This window comes from Hypanus sabinus, chromosome 9 (genome assembly GCF_030144855.1).
Source record: "Hypanus sabinus isolate sHypSab1 chromosome 9, sHypSab1.hap1, whole genome shotgun sequence".
Classification (NCBI taxonomy): Eukaryota; Metazoa; Chordata; class Chondrichthyes; order Myliobatiformes; family Dasyatidae; genus Hypanus; species Hypanus sabinus.
Genome location: NC_082714.1, coordinates 11028260 through 11047464, shown reverse-complemented (window position 1 = coordinate 11047464; position 19205 = coordinate 11028260). Strand labels below are relative to the sequence as shown.

The 19205-nt window shown below is 44.4% G+C and overlaps 1 protein-coding gene across 1 annotated transcript in view; it reads right to left on the bottom strand.

The window, feature by feature from the left end:
* The window catches only part of LOC132398969 (uncharacterized), a 126001-nt gene that overhangs the window by 35960 nt on the left and 70836 nt on the right, over positions 1-19205 (bottom strand). Inside the window, exons 13-18 of the mRNA XM_059978807.1 lie at positions 13497-13732; positions 12781-12937; positions 11805-12019; positions 10155-10319; positions 7218-7506; positions 3624-3862 (exon numbers count right to left, since the gene is read on the bottom strand). Coding sequence (XP_059834790.1) covers positions 3624-3862; positions 7218-7506; positions 10155-10319; positions 11805-12019; positions 12781-12937; positions 13497-13732 — 1301 coding nt within the window. The remainder of the gene's footprint in view (positions 1-3623; positions 3863-7217; positions 7507-10154; positions 10320-11804; positions 12020-12780; positions 12938-13496; positions 13733-19205) is intronic.

Sequence of the window (19205 nt, the reverse complement as noted above, 5' to 3'; positions counted from 1 at the left end):
TGAGGGGCATGGACATTATATAGGGAGAGGAGCTCAGCTTAATTAGCCATTTGTCACTTGGCAGGCCAAAGGGCCCGGTCCCGTGCTGTGGTGGCATCCGTTAGTCTTGCGAGACCATGGATGTGCGCCTGAGCTGTAATCTATACTCCCTGTTCCATAACCACTCTGGTCATCCAAACTCACATTACCTTGACATCCAGTAGCATGCGCATCAGCTGGTCTTTAAACAATTTCCACATGTTAGAGGTGGATTCTCCCGAAGGCAGCTGCTCTCAGTTAACACTCCCTTGCTCCATTCTATTAATATCTGAATTTGCGTATGCTTAAAATAACTTTTAATACAAATTACATTCTGCAATACAACAACATGTAGACAATAACAGTGACACATTCACAAACACCAACTAAACTTAAATGTTCCCATCGCTGTCAACAAAGGGTTTTCTCCCATGCGATGCCCAAAGGTTCTGGAACATCTCCATGGACACTGCATGTTTCCTCACTGGGCTGCCCACCCAGGCAGAAACCCGCCCCCCCCCCCCCCCACCCGCTACCTGATTCCAAGAGCCAAGGTTTGCTATCGCTGTCAATGCCAGGAGCAAGTTTCCTAATTTGTGAAGAGAGTGCGGCGAAAGATGCGTTGCAGTTCACCTTCAGCTGCTGTGCAACAGAGGACTTTCTGATCTGTGGGTTATTCCCCTGGACACCGGTGTTGCTGAAAGATCAACTTGATGTCGGACGCCCTTTGGCCTGTCAGCGCATCGAGATTTCCGCAGAGGGATTCTGCCGACTGGCACATTTCTGCCTGCGGGACTCGGAGTACGTGCTGAAGTCCACTAGGCGTGACTAACGCAAAGGCTCGGTAGGGAAGAGCTACAGTACAGTTCTAAGTTGAAAGTAAATATATTATCAAAGTATATATATCACCATTTACAACCCTGAGATTTGCTTTCTTTCGGGCACAGTAAACCCAATAACCATCACATCGAATCAGAAGGACCACGCCCAACAGGCGTTGTGCAAAAGGCACTGCACTGTACAAACACCAAAGATAAACAAATAAAATTAATACACAGATAACTAGCTAACACACCGAGGGATTTAAAGTTGCTGACCCTCTCCACCTCTGATCCCCCGATAAGAACTGGTTCGTGGATCTCTGTTTTCCTCCTCCTGAAGTCAATAATCAGCTCTTTGAACTTGTTGAGATCGCTGTTGAAGTTACACTTAGTCAGGTTTTCAATCTCACACATATATGCAGATTCATCACCACCTCAGATTCCGCTAACAACAGTGGTGTCGTTAGCCAATTTAACTATGGCATTGGAGCTGTGCTTGGCCTCTCAGCCGTAAGTATAAAACAGGGTTAAGTACAAAGCCTTCTGGTTAACCTCTCCTATGCTGTTGGAAATTGTGGAGGAGATGTCGCTGTCAATCCGAATTGTCTGGGGTTTCTAAGGGGGGAAATAAAGACTCCATTTGAACGCGGGTTCTTCCACTACTGGATAGAGAGTGGCCGTGTCGGGCAAGAAATTCTCTCAATTAGCTCGTTATTATTCTCATATAAGTCCAGTGTGTGATAGATGTCATTCTGGCACAGCTTCTTTAACCCATATGTTTTGGTCATCTTCTTCTTTGAAAAATTATTGGGAAGATATCTTTGTTATTATTTCAACTGTATTGAATATTGATTTACAATCTCATCCTATTACTGCAATTTTTGGTTTACCAATGATAGAACCACATCACTTAACATCTTTAGCGCGTCGGATGGTTGCATTTATTACATTAGTGGCTAAAAGATCTATTCTGCTGAATTGGAAAGAGATTCATCCCGTCACCACATTTCACTGGTTCTCTCAAACTATGTTATGTTTAAACTTAGAAAAAATCATAAGTGTTCTATATGATCCATCCATTAAATTTGAAAAGACCTGGAGGCCTTTTATTCAACACTTTCATATGATGTGATTTGACTTTCTTCCAAACCTATTTTCTTGTTTTAATATATGCAGAGAGGTTCGCAGTTAATGACACTAATGGTTCTTTCTTTTTTTGATGTTACAAACAGCCCATGTTCTTTTTGTTTTCTTAGTGTGTTGCCCTAAGGCATTTGTTCAGCTTTATTACATTTTCGCTTTAGTAATTCGTTTGTAATTATTTTCTAGTTAAAGTTAAGGTTGTTGAAAGTAAACTCGTTGTCTGTGATGTAACACGGTATGCGATGAGATCACACCCCATTTCGCCACGTCTTGTGGGTAAATACCGGTTTGGAGAAACGGGAAGGAGGGGGCTTGCGTGTGCAGGATCAGCGCGAGAAAAGTTTTCATTCTACGCACTAAGAAACATCATAGAAGGAACGCCCTAAGTGCATAAGATAATCGATATGTTGAAATAAAAATGCTAACGCTGATTCTGTTAAAAGTAATGACGGTTGATAAAATTTATTTTCCTGTGCTATTGAAAGTGTTATTGGATAGTTTGTGTGAAGTGTATTTAAAGCCAGTCGATGGTGTAGGTAGATTCTGACTGTATGTTATACTTTAATGTAATATAGTTTGTTGTAGTTTTACTTTTACAAGTATTTATGATGTAATTGTGATGCCAAGGAAACAAATACTGTATATATTTTGTATTGATTTATCGACAGTTTTCACCATCCGTTAATGTGGAAGAGTGAACAGTAAACGGTTAATCTTACTGCGATCCTGCCCTCATTGACTACGGATTACCTCGGTGTTTAGTTCAGATTTCCTACACCTGTACGAGAAAACTAAACTTAGTTTTTGGTTAGTATTGTTTAGATTAAATTTTTTTGGGGGGTATATATATATTATTTTTCTTTTTGGATATGTTAATCCTTTCTTCTATGTATACTATATTTGTACTTGAACAATTTTGGGAGGTTTATTACCCTTCTATTAACTAAATATGTATTTATATATTTTAACCATAAACAATGTAATCACAATAATTGTGCATTAATATGATGTTATATCCATTATTTTGATATTAAAAAAAATTGAAAAAGAAAGGAGAAATCCTTTCAATTATTGTGGAAGTTAATATTTTAAAATATTAACTTAACACATTGACTAAGGTGTTGCACGTTTTTTTTCTTGTAAATATTCATTTATTACGCAATAAGTATTTGGAGAAGTCCTCCTCATGTCGAAACACTGACTAACTTTATCTAGCACAGGCAGTATTTGCAACAAGAATTTTTTTTAAATTTATTATTAATGTTCGGGGTGTGGGCGTCGCCAGCTAAACCAGCATTTATTGCCCATCCCTAGTTGCCCTTGAGAAGGTGGTGATGAGCTGCCTTCTTGAAGCGCTGCAGTCCCTGAGGTGTAACTACACCCACAGTGCTGTTTGGGAGGGAATTCCATGATTTTGACCCAGCGACAATGATGGGACGACGATATGTTTCCAAGTCAGGAAGGTGAGTGACTTGGAGGGGGCGTTTCAAGTGGTAGTTGTCTTTGGAAGTTGCGAAAAAATTGTGTAACTTTTCTGCCATGTTTCTTGGAGTACTGAATTGAATTGCTAACACTCCCTGACTCGGTAGGACTGGTACACAGTGTCCAGCCATTGCTGGTCCGGGTCGCGGCGACTCTTACCTCCATGAGACTTTGGTCGGGCTTCTTCAGATCCAGGAGGTGCAGGTTCCCGATGATCGGAAGAGGAGTGGGTCCCGGAGGGAAGTTGAGCTCTACGTGAGATTTAGACCCATTGCGAAAATAAACGAGAAACAACGCGGTGACAACGCAGAGAAGCACCAAAGTCACAGCGTCCAGTGAGTAAACACCGTCGAACGACATCTCCGGCTCCCTTGGACTGACAGCCTTTTCCAGCGATCAGGAGCAGGATTCCAGGGAAAACACTGAGTGAACTCGGAAGTACTGTAATGACTCGTGCTGCAACTGGAGAGAAGTTAACTGCATCCGAGAGCAATGTCGCTGTATGGCTACACTTGTTGCCCCAGCAACAACTGTATCCACTCCTCCCAGAATCGAATTCGATAAGACGTGCACCAGAGCAAACAACATTGTGGGGCTACAGGGAAGGAGGTGACAAGCCCCATGTCGCTCACGTGAAACAGAATGCTTTGGAAACGCGCCCCAAAGGGGGCGGCATTTGGGTGAGGAGTTCACGTTTTGGGTTAGAAAGTTATTTGATGTGAAAGTGTCATTTTTAGCATACACCTGTGCGTATAATGTTGAGTTCGGCTGTAAGGTAGTACAGTACATTATAGTTGGACTGTAACAAGTCACTGAGCGGGAGTGCGAGTAGAGAGCTGCATTTTCACTTAGGGCCGCACTCAAGATAAAAAAAAAAGGCAGCCCTTCGCGGCAGTTTTTCCAGAGTTGGACTGCGACCCGTCGCTGGGCGAGATGCATTAGAATGAGCGAACACAAGCTTCCCACCCTGGGAAAAGTTTCACTGCCCACGCAATAGTCTTTCTGTAGATGGTCAGAGATAACGGGTGCTTCGAACGTGAGCCGGGTCCTTTGTTCGGGGGGAGAGGAAGAGGGAAGACGCTGGAGAGAAGTGACTGTAGGATTCGACCCGGTGGTGGTGCTAGGGCGTGGCTGGGGACGAGCCCAAGTGCAGGACACAGGTGCGGAGACAGAGTCGGGAGGCGTTAGCACCGTAGCGAGCGTGGAATAGGGATCCAGGAGAGCCTTAACGCGGAAACCAGGTTCACGTAGAGGAGCCAGGAGACGATGCGGAACTTAGAACTGTCAGTCCTAAAGAACCATGAACCGAGGTTCCTCATACAAGAGTCGACCAACAAACTGGCAGCGCCTTGTTGTGATTCCAGGGTCTTTATGCTGCATTTTCTGACGGGGGAAGCCGGTGTGTGTAATTAGTGGAACGAGGAAATTAGACGAGGGGATTGAGGCCCTATTACTGAGGTAATAGCAAGGTGGGGCATGCCCAACGGGACCATGACAGGTGGAGGACTGTGATTCGATGGAACCAGATGCCGAGATGGATTAAGGATCGGAGAATATGAATTTTGGGAAGAGTTGAACTCCAACTTGTTCACATTCGACTGTTTAATTATAAAGGGCAATTTTTTTTCTTTATTAACCTTTTAATTAAGTTAGGATACATAAATATAATGTATGCAGTGTGCTGTCTGTTATTTCTTGGCACTGAGTTGTAACAGGGTAGCAATTTACACAAATCGGGGTTTGGGGTGGGAGAGCCGTCTCAGTCTCATGGGCAGTGTTTTGATCCTTGTGTGAGATGTGGGAATTCTGGGAGACCTCTAACCTCCTGGATAACCACATCTACACTGGGTCCCCTGAGCTGCAGCTCCTCAGCGAGAAAATTAAGGAAATGGAGAGGCAGCTCAATGATCTTGGGCTTATACAGGAGAATGAGGAGGTGATGGATAGGAGGTACAGGGAGGTAGTCACCCGTAGGTTACAGGTAAATACGTGACTGTCAAGAGTGGGATAATAAGTATCCCACTTTGGATATTGTTGAGGGGGATGACCTACGAGGTCTCTGGCACTGAATCTGGTGCTGTGGCTCAGAAGAGAAGAGAAGAGAAGAGGACTGCAGTGGTGATAGGCGATTCCATGGTCAGAGGGACAGCGACGAGATTCTGTGGGTGAGATAGAGACACCCGGATGGTATGTTGCCTCCCGGGTGCCAGGGACAGGAAAGTCTCGGATTGGGTCCACAGTAGGGAGAGGTTGAGCAGCTTCAACACTTGGTACATAATGTCTCCAAATAAAATAGATAGGATGGGTGAAGAGGTCTAGAAGAGAGACTTTAGGTAGCTAGCTAGAGAGCTAAAAGGCGGTACATCCAGGGTAATAACCTCTGCATTGCTGCCCATGCCATGCACCAGTGGTCAAGAATAGAATGATCTGGCAGATGAATGCGTGGCAGAGGAACTGGTGCAGGGGACAGGATTTCAGATTTCTGGGATCATTGGGATCTTTTCTAGGGAAGGCATGACCTGTACACAGGGATGGGCTACACCAGAACCCAAGGGGGACCAATATCCTTGTGGACAGGTCTTCTAGAGCTGTTCAGGAGGGTTTAATCTAATTTGCCAGGGGAATGGGAATTAGAGTGACAGTGCTGAGGATGGGGTAGTTGGTTTACAAACAGAGACAGGGTATAGTGAGACTCCTAGAAAGAAGTGGCTGATGATAGGGCAAAATTGCAGTCAACAGGATGAGCTGCAATGCAAAAGGCAGACAAAATTGGAAAGAGTGAATATAGGACTGATGGTGCTATATTTTAATGCACGCAGTATACAGAATATGCTAGATGAATTTGTAGCACAATTACTGATGGGCATATAATGCTATGGACAAAAGAAGATTATAGCTGGGAGCTTAGCGTCTAGGGTACATGTTGCATTGAATGGACAGGCTGGTAGGCAGAGGGGATGGCGTGGCTCTGTTATTGTTAACAAATATTATCAAATCTTTCGAAAGAGGTGATGTAGGATAGCAAGGTGTTGCATTATTGTGTGTAGAGCTAAGGATCTGCAAGGGTAAAAAGACTGATGGGAAATATATACAGACCTTCAAACTGCAGTGAAGATGTCTGCAAATTACAATTGAAAACAGAAAATGTATATCAAAAGGAGGTATTTCAATATGCAGGTAGATTGGGAAAATTAGGATGGTGCTGGAACCCAAGAGGGGGGTTTTTCTAGAGTTCCGACGAGATGGCCTTTTAGAACAGCTCATGGTTGAGCCCACTAGGGGATCAGCTATTCTAGATTGGGTGTTGTGCAATGAACCCTTAGGAGAGAAGTGATCATAATATGATGGAAATCGGCCTGAAATTTGAGGAGAAGCTAAAGTCAAATGAATTACAGTGGAGTAAAGAGAATTACAGAGGCATGTGTCAGGGTCCGATCCGGTCCGGAATCCGCGTTCCGGGTCTCAATCCGGTCCGAGGACTCTGGACTCCGGGTCTTGCAGCTGTCCCTCCCGGCCCCTTTCAGCCTGTTAAGATCATCCTGGATCAAGGAAGCACACCTGTGGCCAATTCGGCTGCAGGTGTTTATAAGGGGCCGTGGGACGGAAGATGGGGCGGGTGGTTGTTTTGTTCTGCATCCTGTTAGCGCCGAAGCTGGTTTAACCTGGTTCGTTTGCCCCGAATCCTGCTCTGCATCCCACCTTTTGCCTGTTCTGCAACCGGCTCTCTATTCCGCTCTGCAACTCACTCTGTACCTGTTTTACCCGGTTCGTCATGCTGTTCCTGCTCCTCTCGGGTGCGCAGACCCCGCCGTCCCGTCTTATTCATCTTGCCCGCGCTTTCAGTTGACTTTACCAATGTACCCGGTGGATCACTGTAGTTCTGCTGCTCACCCTGGACCCAGCTTCCTACCGTTGCCTCCGCCGGGCGGATCCGGCCGGACTGCCGCTGCCCAGCGGGTGTTCTGCCCCTTCCTATTCGTTGCCTCCGTTGAGCGGGTCCGGCCGGACTGTCGCTGCCCGGCGGGGGTTCTAACTTTTCTACCTATTGCTCCCTAAGGGTTGCACCCTGCACTTGCCCAGGTGTCCGCGACTGGCCCAGGCCTCTGTGTTTTCTGCCTGGGAGGCAGCCCTGCCCAGAATCCATGCGGCCAGCCCTAGGGACTCCTACTCTTTCCTCCCCTCGTTTCCCATGGGTTGTGCCCCGCACCTGCCCAGGTGTTCGCGACTGGCACAAGCCTCTGTGTTTTCCGCCTGGGAGGCGGCCCTGCCCGGGATCGCTGCGGCCCACCATGAGGAATCTGCCTGCCCGCTCACCCCGAACGGTGGGATCTGCCTGCCTGCCTGCCCCGAACTGCGGGATCTGCCTGCCTGCCTCGTCTGAACTCTTGGATCCAGCCCCGCCTGCATTAACCCTTAAATGCCATGGCATTCCCATCCTGTCCTCCCCCTTGTACTTCAGTGTCTGCGTCCTGCATTTGGGTTCATCCGGCCCCGTTCCTGACAGCTTGAGAGAGGAGCTAGCCAAATGTGATCAGAAAGGAACACTAGCAGGGATGAAGGCAGAGCAACAATGGCTGGAATTTCTGGGAGCAATTCAGAAGGTGCAAGAGATACACATCCCAAAGAGGAAGGAATATTCTGAAGGCAGAATGACATGACTCTGGCTTACAAGAGAAGTCAAACCCACTCTAAAAGCCAAAGAGAGCATATATCAGAGCAAAAATTCATGGTAAGTCAGACGAGTGAGAAGTTTTTAAGAGCTAACAGAAGGCAACTAAAAAGTCATAAAGAAGGAAAAATGGAGCACAAAGGTGAAGTAGCCAATAATATTAAAGAGGATACCAAAAGTTTCTTCAGATATATTAAGTGGAAAGGAGAGGCGAGATTAGATAATGATACTGGAGAGGAAGTAATTTTGGGACAAGGAGTGGTGAATAGACTGAGTATTTTGCATCGGTCTTCACTGTGGGAGACACTAGCAGGATGGTGGAGATCCGAGAGTGTCTAGGCCAGAAGTGTATGATGTTGCTATAATTATGCTAGGGCTCTTGAGAAAATAAAAGATCTGAAGATAGAAAGGTCACCTAGTCCATATGGTCTACAGCCAGGGCTTTGAAATGGGTGGCTGAAGAGATTGTGGAGACTTTAGGAATGCTCTTCCGAGAATCACTAGATTTTGGAATGCTCCTGTAAGACTAGAAAACTGAAAATGTCACTCCACTCTTCAGGAAGGGAGAGAGGCAGAAGAAAGGAAATTATAGGTGTTAGTCAGACGTCAGTAGCTGGGAAGATATTGGAGTCAATTGTTAAAGGATGTTGGTTCAGGGTACTCGGAGGCACAAAATAAAAACGGCTATAGTCAGCATGGTGTTGCAAGGGAATGACTGGGGACGAGGCCACGTGTAACCAGGTAACCAGGGGAATCTTGACTCGGAGACAAGATTTACGCAGAGTATCCAGGGAATGGAGCGGAGCCTAGAACTAACGGTCCTAAGGGATCAGGAAACGAGGTTTACAGACACTAGAATCGACCAACGAACTGGCGACTCACGACTGTGCCCCCAGAGTTCTTATCCTATATTGTCTAATGGGAACCAGGTGTGCTGTAATTAATGGAACTAGCAACAAATGGGAGTCAGACCAGTCGACCAGGTATTGGAGGCCCCTGCCCCGGCGGTGTACGCCCGGTGGTCGTCGATGATTCGGGCAGGTGGAAGAGTTACCGTGGGAGGACACAAGGGGCTGACGGAAACTGGTTTTAATTGGGAAACGTGAACTGTAGGGTGGACATGCATAGATTTAGGTAGTTTAAGTTGCACTGCTGTGAGGTTGATGATACTTTCGACCTCGGAATGTCCCAGGAAGCGAGGGGCGAGTTTCTTAGGGTCGTTCTTGAGAGGAATGTCCTTGGACCGAGAGCCACACCCTCTGCCCAGCTCGATACTCAGTTGCAGGAGTCCGATGGCGATTGGCAATTCTCCAGGTATGATCGAAGTAGGGCCGTGCGTGTGTCTCCCCAAACCTTACGGCACCGGCCGATATGGGCCTGAACAGACGGCACCGCAATCTCCTCCTCTTGAGCGGGGAACTCAAGAGAGCATTCATTGTGTACAGTTTTGGTCTCCAGGGTTAAGGAAGGACATCCTGGCTGTAGAGGAAGTGCAGCGTAGATTCACCAGGTTAATTCCTGGGATGTCAGGACTGTCTTACGCAGAGAGGTTAGAGAGACTGGGCTTGTACATGCTGGAATTAAGGAGATTGAGAGGGGATCTGATCGCAACATATAAGATTGTTAAGGGATTGGACAAGATAGAGGCAGGAAATATGTTCCAGATGCTCCAGTACCAGAGGGCATGGTTTGAGAATAAGGGGGAGGTCATTTAGGACAGAGTTGAGGAAAAACTTCTTCTCTCAGAGAGTTATGGGGGTCTGGAATGCACTGCCTCGGAAGGCAGTGGAGGCCAATTCTCTGGATGCTTTCAAGAAGGAGCTAGATAGGTATCTTATGGATAGGGGAATCAAGAGATATGGGGACAAGGCAGGAACCGGGTATTGATAGTAGATGATCAGCCATGAACTCAAAATGGCGGTACAGGCTCGAAAGGCCGAATGGTCTACTTCTGCACCTATTGTCTATAAAAGAAGATCTCCGGTAGCAGTACTAACTAGGGAGTTGTGGGTGTACTCTACCCACACGAGGTGGTCACTCCAGGTAGAAGGGTTGTCGGTTGGTATGCAACGTAGCGCCACCTCCAAATCCTGATTGACCCGTTCCGTTTGCCCGTTCGTCTGTCGGTGGAAGCCGGTTGATATGCTAATGGAGGCACCCAGGACTTGACAGAAGGCCCTCCACACCTGCGAGACGAATTGGGGACCACAGTCGGAGATGATATCCGTAGGAATTCCGTGGAGGCGGAAGACGTGGCGGATGAGAAGGTCTGCGATCTGCTGAGCTGAAGGGAGTTTAGGGAGGGCTACAAAGTGTACAGTCTTGGAGAACGGGTCTACCACGGTGAGTACGGTGGTGTTTGCATGTGAAGGGGGTAGTCCCGTGACGAAATCCAGGGCTATGTGCGACCAAGTACGACCAGGGACAGGTAGGGGACGAAGTCATCCAGCAGGTGGCCGGTAGGAGGCTTTTCCGCGGGCACAGACGGAATATGCGGAGAAAAAGGGTATCCGCCTCCATGGAAGGCCACCAAAAGGGTTTTTCAGGAGGGACAGTGTCCGATCACTCCCGGGGTGACAGGCGAACCGAGATGTGTGCCCCCGCCCCCCCCCCCCCCCCGGAGAACCTGCGACCTGACGGAATCGGGCACTAAAAGGCGATCGGCTGGACCTCGCCGGCCTCTTTTATAATGGACGCGACTTCCCAAGTGAGGATTGCCACCCCACAGGATGGTTGGGGTGGGGGGGGGGGGATGGTCTCCGGGCTGGAAATGCCCTCTAGGAATTGTATCGGCGGCAGAGCACGTCAGGTTTCCCGTTCTTGGGCCGCTGACGATAGGTGAGTGTAAATCTGAACTCAGGCGTTTGGATATATGCAAGGTTCTCGTGATCGGTCCGCTCCCTCCAGCCAGTGGCTCCATTCTTCCAACGCTAGTCTGACCGCCAGTAGTGTCGTGGTTTCTTGAAATAACCAGGAGACGCAGAAGATTCTTCGAGAAATTTAAGCCTTTATTTGCAAACAAAAGCTGAGACAATTAATGAACGTGTCACTAATTGCCCGCCGAGCCTAGTACACAGTATTCTTTATAGTACTTTCTTATCTCAGTTACATTAGCATATACCTTGATTGGTTTTCATACCATCACACCACCACACGATCCTGTCTAGTCTACTCCTTGGAACACGTGTCCCCTTCCCGGCTTTGACTGGTTTTCATACCATCACACCACTCCACGACCCTGTCTACCACCGTTATTTCTACATGCTTACTTTCACTGTTAGCTACTCAAGGCTGGCCACATAGTTCTGGCCACACAGCTAACATTGCAACTTTATTCTCCAATAGTAGCTCCCGGTTCCCCAGGTCGTAATTTCGTTCAGCGGGAGACAGCCTGCGAGAAAAGGCGGCACAGGGATGAATCTTCTGGTCAGAACTTGAACGTTGGGACAGAACTGCTCCCACCTCGGAGTCGGAGGTCCCGACCTCCACAACGAATTGACAGGAGGGGTCCGGTTGGACCAGGATAAAAGCGGTTGTGCACCGCCTCTTCAGGTCAGTGCATGCCGAATCGGCATCGGGTTCCCAAATAAAAGGTGTTGCTGGTGAGTTAAGTCGTGTAAGGGGTGCCACCACCCGACTGTAGCCCCCGATAAATATGCGATAGAAGTTGCTTGCGGGTCGTTGGGTCTGGGCCATTCTTCCACCACCTGGATCTTCTCGGGATCTGCCCTCTCTTGCCCGCTCTCGATGATGTAGCCCAGGAAGCTGACCGAGGGGATGCACTTCACCGCCTTCACAAATAACTTGTTCTCCCACAGTCTCTGGAGGACTTGGCGGACGTGATGAATGTGGTTCTGGAGGCTGCTGGAGAATATCGAGATGTCATCTAGAACACAAAGCGGTTAATAAAGTCCCTCAGCACATCATTAATCAGGGCTTGAAAAACGGTGGGGGCATTGGTGAGGCCAAACGGCATGATCAGGTATTGAAAGTGACCTAGCGGGGTCACTTTCACGTCTCCCTCCCTTATCCTGACTAGATGGTAGGGGCTTCCAAGGTCCAACTTCGAGAAGATGGTGGTTCTGTGAAGTGGTTCGAACACTGAGTTTATGAGGGGCAGTGTGTACTTGTTTTTAATGGTTATGTTGTTGAGGTGTAGCGACCCAACCTTTTTTCTCCACAGACACACAAAAAGAAACCTGCGCCCTCCCGGGAGGGTGGGGGTCGATTAATGTCCGCCGCGAGAGACTCACTAATATATTTCTCCATGGCTTCCCTCTCAGGCCGGGGCAAGTTATACAGGCGACTGGTGGGTAACGAGGCCCCGGGAAGAAGGTTGGTAGCGCAATCACACGGGCGGTGTGGAGGCAGGGAAAGGGCAAGTTGTTTGTTGAATACCTGTCCCAGAGTTTCCAAGACGGGTGAGGTCGAGGTCGCCTCCCTGGGGGATAGAGCCAACTGCAGACAGGTGGCATGGCAAAACGGGCTCCAGCTGGCTATCCTCCCAGTAGACCAGTTGAGGTGGGGATTGTGGTGTTTCAACCAGGGGTATCCCTGAACTATAGGGGCTTTAGGAGAATGGATTAGTTTAAATCGTATCTTCTTCTCGATGGTTTCCGGACAGAATCAAGGTCAGGGGTGGCGTACAGTGGGTGACCGGAGCCAGAGGTTTGCCGTCCAGCGCCCGGGTCTCCATAGGAGTTCCGGCCCGGGAGGCTATGACCTCGTCCAATAAATTTCCCTCGGCACCGGAATCCATCAAGACGAATAGGGACAGGGACCGTTGGTGATAGTTCACGGTAGCCTGGATTGGGGGACTGAAGGGGTGTTGGCTGACCCACCAGGATCCCCCTTTCTACTGCTGAGCCTTCCCTTTTGGTCGAAGGGGACAAGTATCCCGGAAGTGTTCAGGCTGGCCGCGACAGAAAGAATCCCCAGATCTCCGTCTCCGGAGTCGCCCAGCGGGGCAGAGACGGCTCCGTCCCAGCTGCATCGGTTCTTCCCCAGGACCGGGAGCTATACTAGGAGCGGACGGGGAAAGAGAGAATGGCTGAAGATGGTAAGGTGGGCCGGGGGGGGGGGGGTGACCCGAGGAGCGGGGTGACTGGTCTTCTCGCTCAGAAGCTCTCGAAGTTGATTATCTAGCCTTGTGGCTAGAGGGACCAAAGAGCCCAGACTATTCGCGTCATCCCTTGCCGCTAATTCATCTTTTAGCTTGTCAGAGAGACCCTGTCAAAATACTTCTCGTAGTGCCTCGTCATTCCATCTGGAGTTGGCCGCTAATGTTCGGAACTCTATGGAGTATTCAGCTACGCTTCGCGAACCCTGGCAGGGAGTCAGTCGGCGCCTAGCAACGTCCTTACCGCGAGCACCCGGTCAGCCTGCTCACTGACCTTCTTTACGTTCTCGGACAGGGATCGAAGGCTTTCCATGACTTCTCGGAGCAGTTGATCGTGTAAGCCAGTAGGTAGCCCTGGCTGGCGGGGGCATGTTGCACGGGGTCTGTGTACGCTGGGTTCATTCTTGGCCAGTTCGTTCTGTTGCAAGGGAGTGACAGGGGACGAACCCAAGTGTAGGACGGAGGCAGGCTCGAGAGGCGCTAGCACAGTCGTGAACGTGGAACAGGTAACCAAGGGAATCTTGACTCGGAGACAAGATTTACGCAGAGTATCCAGGGAATGGAGCGGAGCCTAGAACTAACGGTCCTAAGGGATCAGGAAACGAGGTTTACAGACACTAGAATCGACCAACGAACTGGCGACTCACGACTGTGCCGCCAGAGTTCTTATCCTATATTTTCTAATGGGAACTAGGTGTGCTGTAAATGGAACTAACAGCAAATGGGATCAGACGACGGGAATTAAGGCACCATCAAGGAGGTAGGAGATGGGGGATAGCCAGACGGGACCGTGACACATGGTTTCCTTAAGGGAAAATCTTGTCTGACAAATCTGCTGGAATTCTTTGAACGAATACAAGAAGGATAGACAAAGGAGAATTGATGGATGTTGTGTACTTGGATTTTAAGGAGGCTTTTGACAAGTTGCCGTGCCTGAGGTTACTTAACAAGTTAAGAGACTATTGTATTACAGGAAAGCCGCTAGCATGGATGGTGCATTGGATAATTGGCAGGAAGCAAAGGAATCCTTTTCTGGTTGGCTGCCGGTGACTAGTGGTGTTCCACATGGATCTCTGCTGAGACCGTTTCTTTTTAGATTATATGTCAAAGAAATGGATGATGGAGTTGATGTCTTAGTGGCCAGGTTTGCGGATGATATGAAATAGGTGGAGGAGCGGGTATTTTGGAGGAAGTAGGGAAACTACAGAGGATTTATACAGATTAGGAGAATGGACAAAGAAATGGCATGTGGAATACAGTGTGTCAGGATGTGTATGGTCATGCACTTTGGTAGAAGAAATGGAAGTGATGTCTATTGGGCTTCCTAATGAGTATTAAGGTGGATAAGTCCCTAGGGCCCAATGGGTCCCAGGCTATTGATGAAGGAAAGAGACAAGTTTGCTGGATCGTTGAGCGGTCTCTTCATGTTCTATCTAGCCACATGCAAGGTTGTAGTGGACTAGTGTATGCCTAATGTTGTACCTATATTTAAGGAGAGAACAAGCTATATTTAAGAAGGGAAAATCCTGGGAATTTTAGAATGGTGAGTCTCACGTCAGTTGTAAGCAAATTGATGGAGAAAATTCTAAGCATTAGGATATGTGAGCATTTGGAATAACACGGCCTAATTAGGGAGAGCCATCATGGCTTTGGACAGTGCACATCAAGTCTTACCAAATTGATTGAGTTTTTTTCACAAGGTGATGAGAGAGATTGCTGAGGGTAGGGCAATGGATGGTGTCTACATGGATTTTAGTAAGGTGTTTGACAAAGTCCTTCATAGACGGGTAATCCAGAAGATCAAGATGCATGGAGTCCATGGCAAATTAGCTGTTTGTTTTTCATTTTTAGAATCTTTTTATTGGTATGTAATCATCAACAGCTATAAAATGATACAAAACCTTAACAGATTAATATGCATACAATTAATAAAGCTGAAGAGAAGAAAAAACTGATCTTGAAATATAAAAATAGAAAAAAAGTTTTATATATATAGAAAAAAGAAGGAAAAAAACGAACCCCATCTAACTGAGAAAAAAACCCCACTATTAAAAAAAACCCCATTAGGAATCAACCCCCCCCCCCCAAGCATTACGTTTGACCATCATCTAAATATATTAAAAAAGTCATCAACTGTCATTTCATATTTATATAAAAAAATAAAATTAGAAGGAAACTATATAACTTACTTCAAATTAAATGATAATATTTGGCAAAAGAACCCCATCTTCTCTCAAAATCAAATCGAGGATCAAAAGTTCTACTTCTGATTTTTTCTATAATAATATCACTTGAGAAAACCATTCAATTAATGTAGAGGAAGAAATATCTTTCCATTTTAATAAAATAGCTCTTCTTGCCAGCACTGTAACAAATGCAATTATGTGTTGATCTGAAGATGAGATACCCTGAATATGATGCAGAATCTTTCCAATTAGAACAGTCAATCTATTAGGTTGTAAATTAATTTTCAAAGCTTTAGAAATTGTAGAAAATAAAGATTTCCAAAACGATTTTAATGAAGAACATGACCAGAACATATGTGACAAAGTAGCTACTTCAGTTTTACATCTATCACTATAGTTATCTATACTAGGAGATATTTTAGATAGTCTCTCCTTTGTTAAGTAATACCAGTGTACAACCTTAAATTGAATTAAACAATGGTTGGCACATACAGAAGAAGAACTTACGTTTTTCTAAACTCGAAACCAATCTTCATTAACAAAGGTCATATTAAGTTCTCTGTCCCAATCTTGTTAAATCTTTAATGATAGGTTCTCTTTTTGTAACAAAAGTAAATTATAAATTCTGCTAATGGAATCTTTCACTAAGGGATTCAATTTCAAAATGGTATCCAACAAATCAGATTCTTGTAAATATGGAAACATAGGTAAATATTGTTGTAAAAAATGTCTAACCTGAAAATATTGCAAAAAATGTGCATGAGCAAGAGAAAATTTATTAATTAACTCCTCAAAAGTCATCACTCGACCATCACAAAATTAATCTGTAAAAGAATGAATTCCTTTATTTTTACATAAAAGAAAAATGAGGTCAGTTGTTGAAGGTTTAAATAAAAAATTTTGATATAAAAAACTAGATAACTTAAATTGTTTAAGATTAAAAGAATTATGGAACTGAACCCAAATCCATAGGGATTGTTTAATAACCAGGTAGAGATTTAAATTTGGAATTTTTGAGAGCTGTAAAGGTAAAGGAGCTCCTAAAATTGAAGTTAAATGAAATTGTTTAACAACTTTTAATTCCAAATCAACCCATAATGGTTTTTGGCTCTTATCAAGCCAGTGTAACCAAAAACATTATTGTCTAATATTCACAGCCCAATAATACAGTCTTAAATTAGGAAGTGCAAGTCCACCATCTTTCTTAAATTGTTGTAAATGATACTTATTAATTCTAGGTCTCTTATTGTTCCAAATAAAAGAAGAAATAAGAGAGTCAATTTGATCAAAAAATTTTTTTAATTAAAATGATAGGCATATTTTGGAAAATATATAAAAATCTAGGTAAAATCATCATTTTCACAGCATGAATACGACCTATTAAAGAAAAAGTAAGTGGATTCCATCTAGAAAATAATTGTTTCATGGAGTCCATTTAAGCAACTATATTTGCTTTATAGAGATCTTTATACTTTTAGTAATTATAATACCTAAATATCTAAATGTCAGACAGACAGACATACTTTATTGATCCCGAGGGAAATTGGGTTTCGTTACAGCCGCACCAACCAAGAATAGTGAAGAAATATCGCAATATAAAACCATTAACAATTAAATAATAATAAGTTAATCATGCCCAGTCGAAATAAGTCCAGGACCAGCCTATTAGCTCAGGGAGTCTGAACTCCGAGGGAGGAGTTGTAAAGTTTGATGGCCACCAGTAGGACTGACTTCCTATGACGCTCAGTGTTACATCTCGGTGGAATGAGTCTCTGGCTGAATGTACTCCTGTGCCCAACCAGTACATTATGGAGTGGATGGGAGTCATTGTCCAAAATGGCATGCAACTTGGACAGCATCCTCTTTTCAGACACCACCGTCAGAGAGTCCAGTTCCACCCCCACAACATCGCTGGCCTTACAAATGAGTTTGTTGATTCTGTTGGTGTCTGTTACCCTCAGCCTGCTGCCCCAGCACACAACAGCAAACATGATAGTACTGGCCACCACAGCCTCGTAGAACATCCTCAGCATCGTCTGGCAGATGTTAAAGGACCTCAGTCTCCTCAGGAAATAGAGACGGCTCTGACCCTTCTTGTAGACAGCCTCAGTGTTCTTTGAAATGTATTAACAATTCTAAAAGGAATATAATTATATGTACTAACATGAACATTTAATGGAAACAATTTACTTTTATTCAAGTTAAGTTTATATCCTGAAAATTTGCCAAAATCTTTAAGTGTTTCCAAAAGATTAGGAATTGATTCCTCAAGATTTGAAATAAAAACCAAAAGATTATCTGCATAAAGAGAAATCTTATGTATGGTTCCATTCATTCATGGATATTTCTAGCTTCACATAATGTTATAGCTAAAGGCTCGAATAGAAGATTAAATAATAAAGGACTTAATGGATATCCCTGTCTAGTGCCACGAGAAAGTGAGAAAAAAGAACTACAGTTATTACTGATGACCGTGGCAATATGGATTCAAATGAGTGATAAGAATCCTGTGTTGAAATTATCACCAAAAGCAAATTTTTCTAATACTTTTAACAAATATGGCCACTCAACTCTATCAAATGCCTTTTCTGCATCGAGAGAGATAGCACATTGAGGTTGCTTAGATAATGATGAATATATAATGTTCATCAATCTCCAAACATTAGAGAAAGGATAACGGCCTTTAATAAAGACCATTTGATCTATAGAAATAGTTATAGTCAAAATATTTTCCAAGCGATTAGCCAATATTTTAGAGAGAATTTTTGCATCCACATTTAATAGCGAAATTGGTCTATTTGATGAACATTCAACAGGATCTTTATCTTTTTTAAGAATTAAGGAAATAGATGCTTCATAAAAAGAAGGTAAATTACCCTTCTCAAGGGATTCATGAAATATTTCCAAAAGATACAGAGAAAGTAATCTTACAAATTTTTTTGTAAATTCCCACTGAATAACCATCAAATCCAGGAGCTTTACCTGATTGCATTGATAAAATAGCTTTCTGAATTTCATGCTCGGTAATTGGAGTATCAAGCATCTGTCGATCTTCAAAAGAAATTTGTGGAAATTTAATCTTATGTAAAAATGCCTTCATTTTGGAGGAATCTGCAGGAAATTGAGATCTATAAAGATCAGAGTAAAAATCTTGGAAAGTATTATTAATGTCCTCATGGTTATTTACTATATCTCCATTATTTTTAAGAATCTTTAAGATTTGTCTTTTAGCTCTAGCTGCTCTTAATTGAGAAGCTAAGAGCTTATTATTTTTATCCCCAAAGATATAAAATTGACTTTTCAATTTAAGCAAATATCCTTCAATAGGATATGTTAGTAATAAATTATACTGTGATTGTAATTCTACTCTTCTTTTAAATGAAACAGCATTTAGAGAGATTGCATTAATATTATCTAATTGTTTAATTTGTTTCCAGATTTTATCTAATTCCATTCTTGTTTGTTTCTTCAGTTTAGCTATATACGAAATAATTTGACCGCGTAAATAAGCTTTTAATGTATCCCAAATTACTAACTTAGAGACGTTTCCTATATTATTAAAGAGAAAAAACTTTTTTATCTGAGCTTCGATAAACTCAACAAATTCTGAACTTTGTAATAAATGTTCTGGAAAATGCCAAAATGGTCTGGTAGAAACAACATCTTTCAGTTCAAATATTAAGTTTAAAGGAGTATGATCAGAAATAGTGATCACATCATACTCGCATTTCTGAACTTTGAATAAAAGTCGAGGGTCATCTATAAAA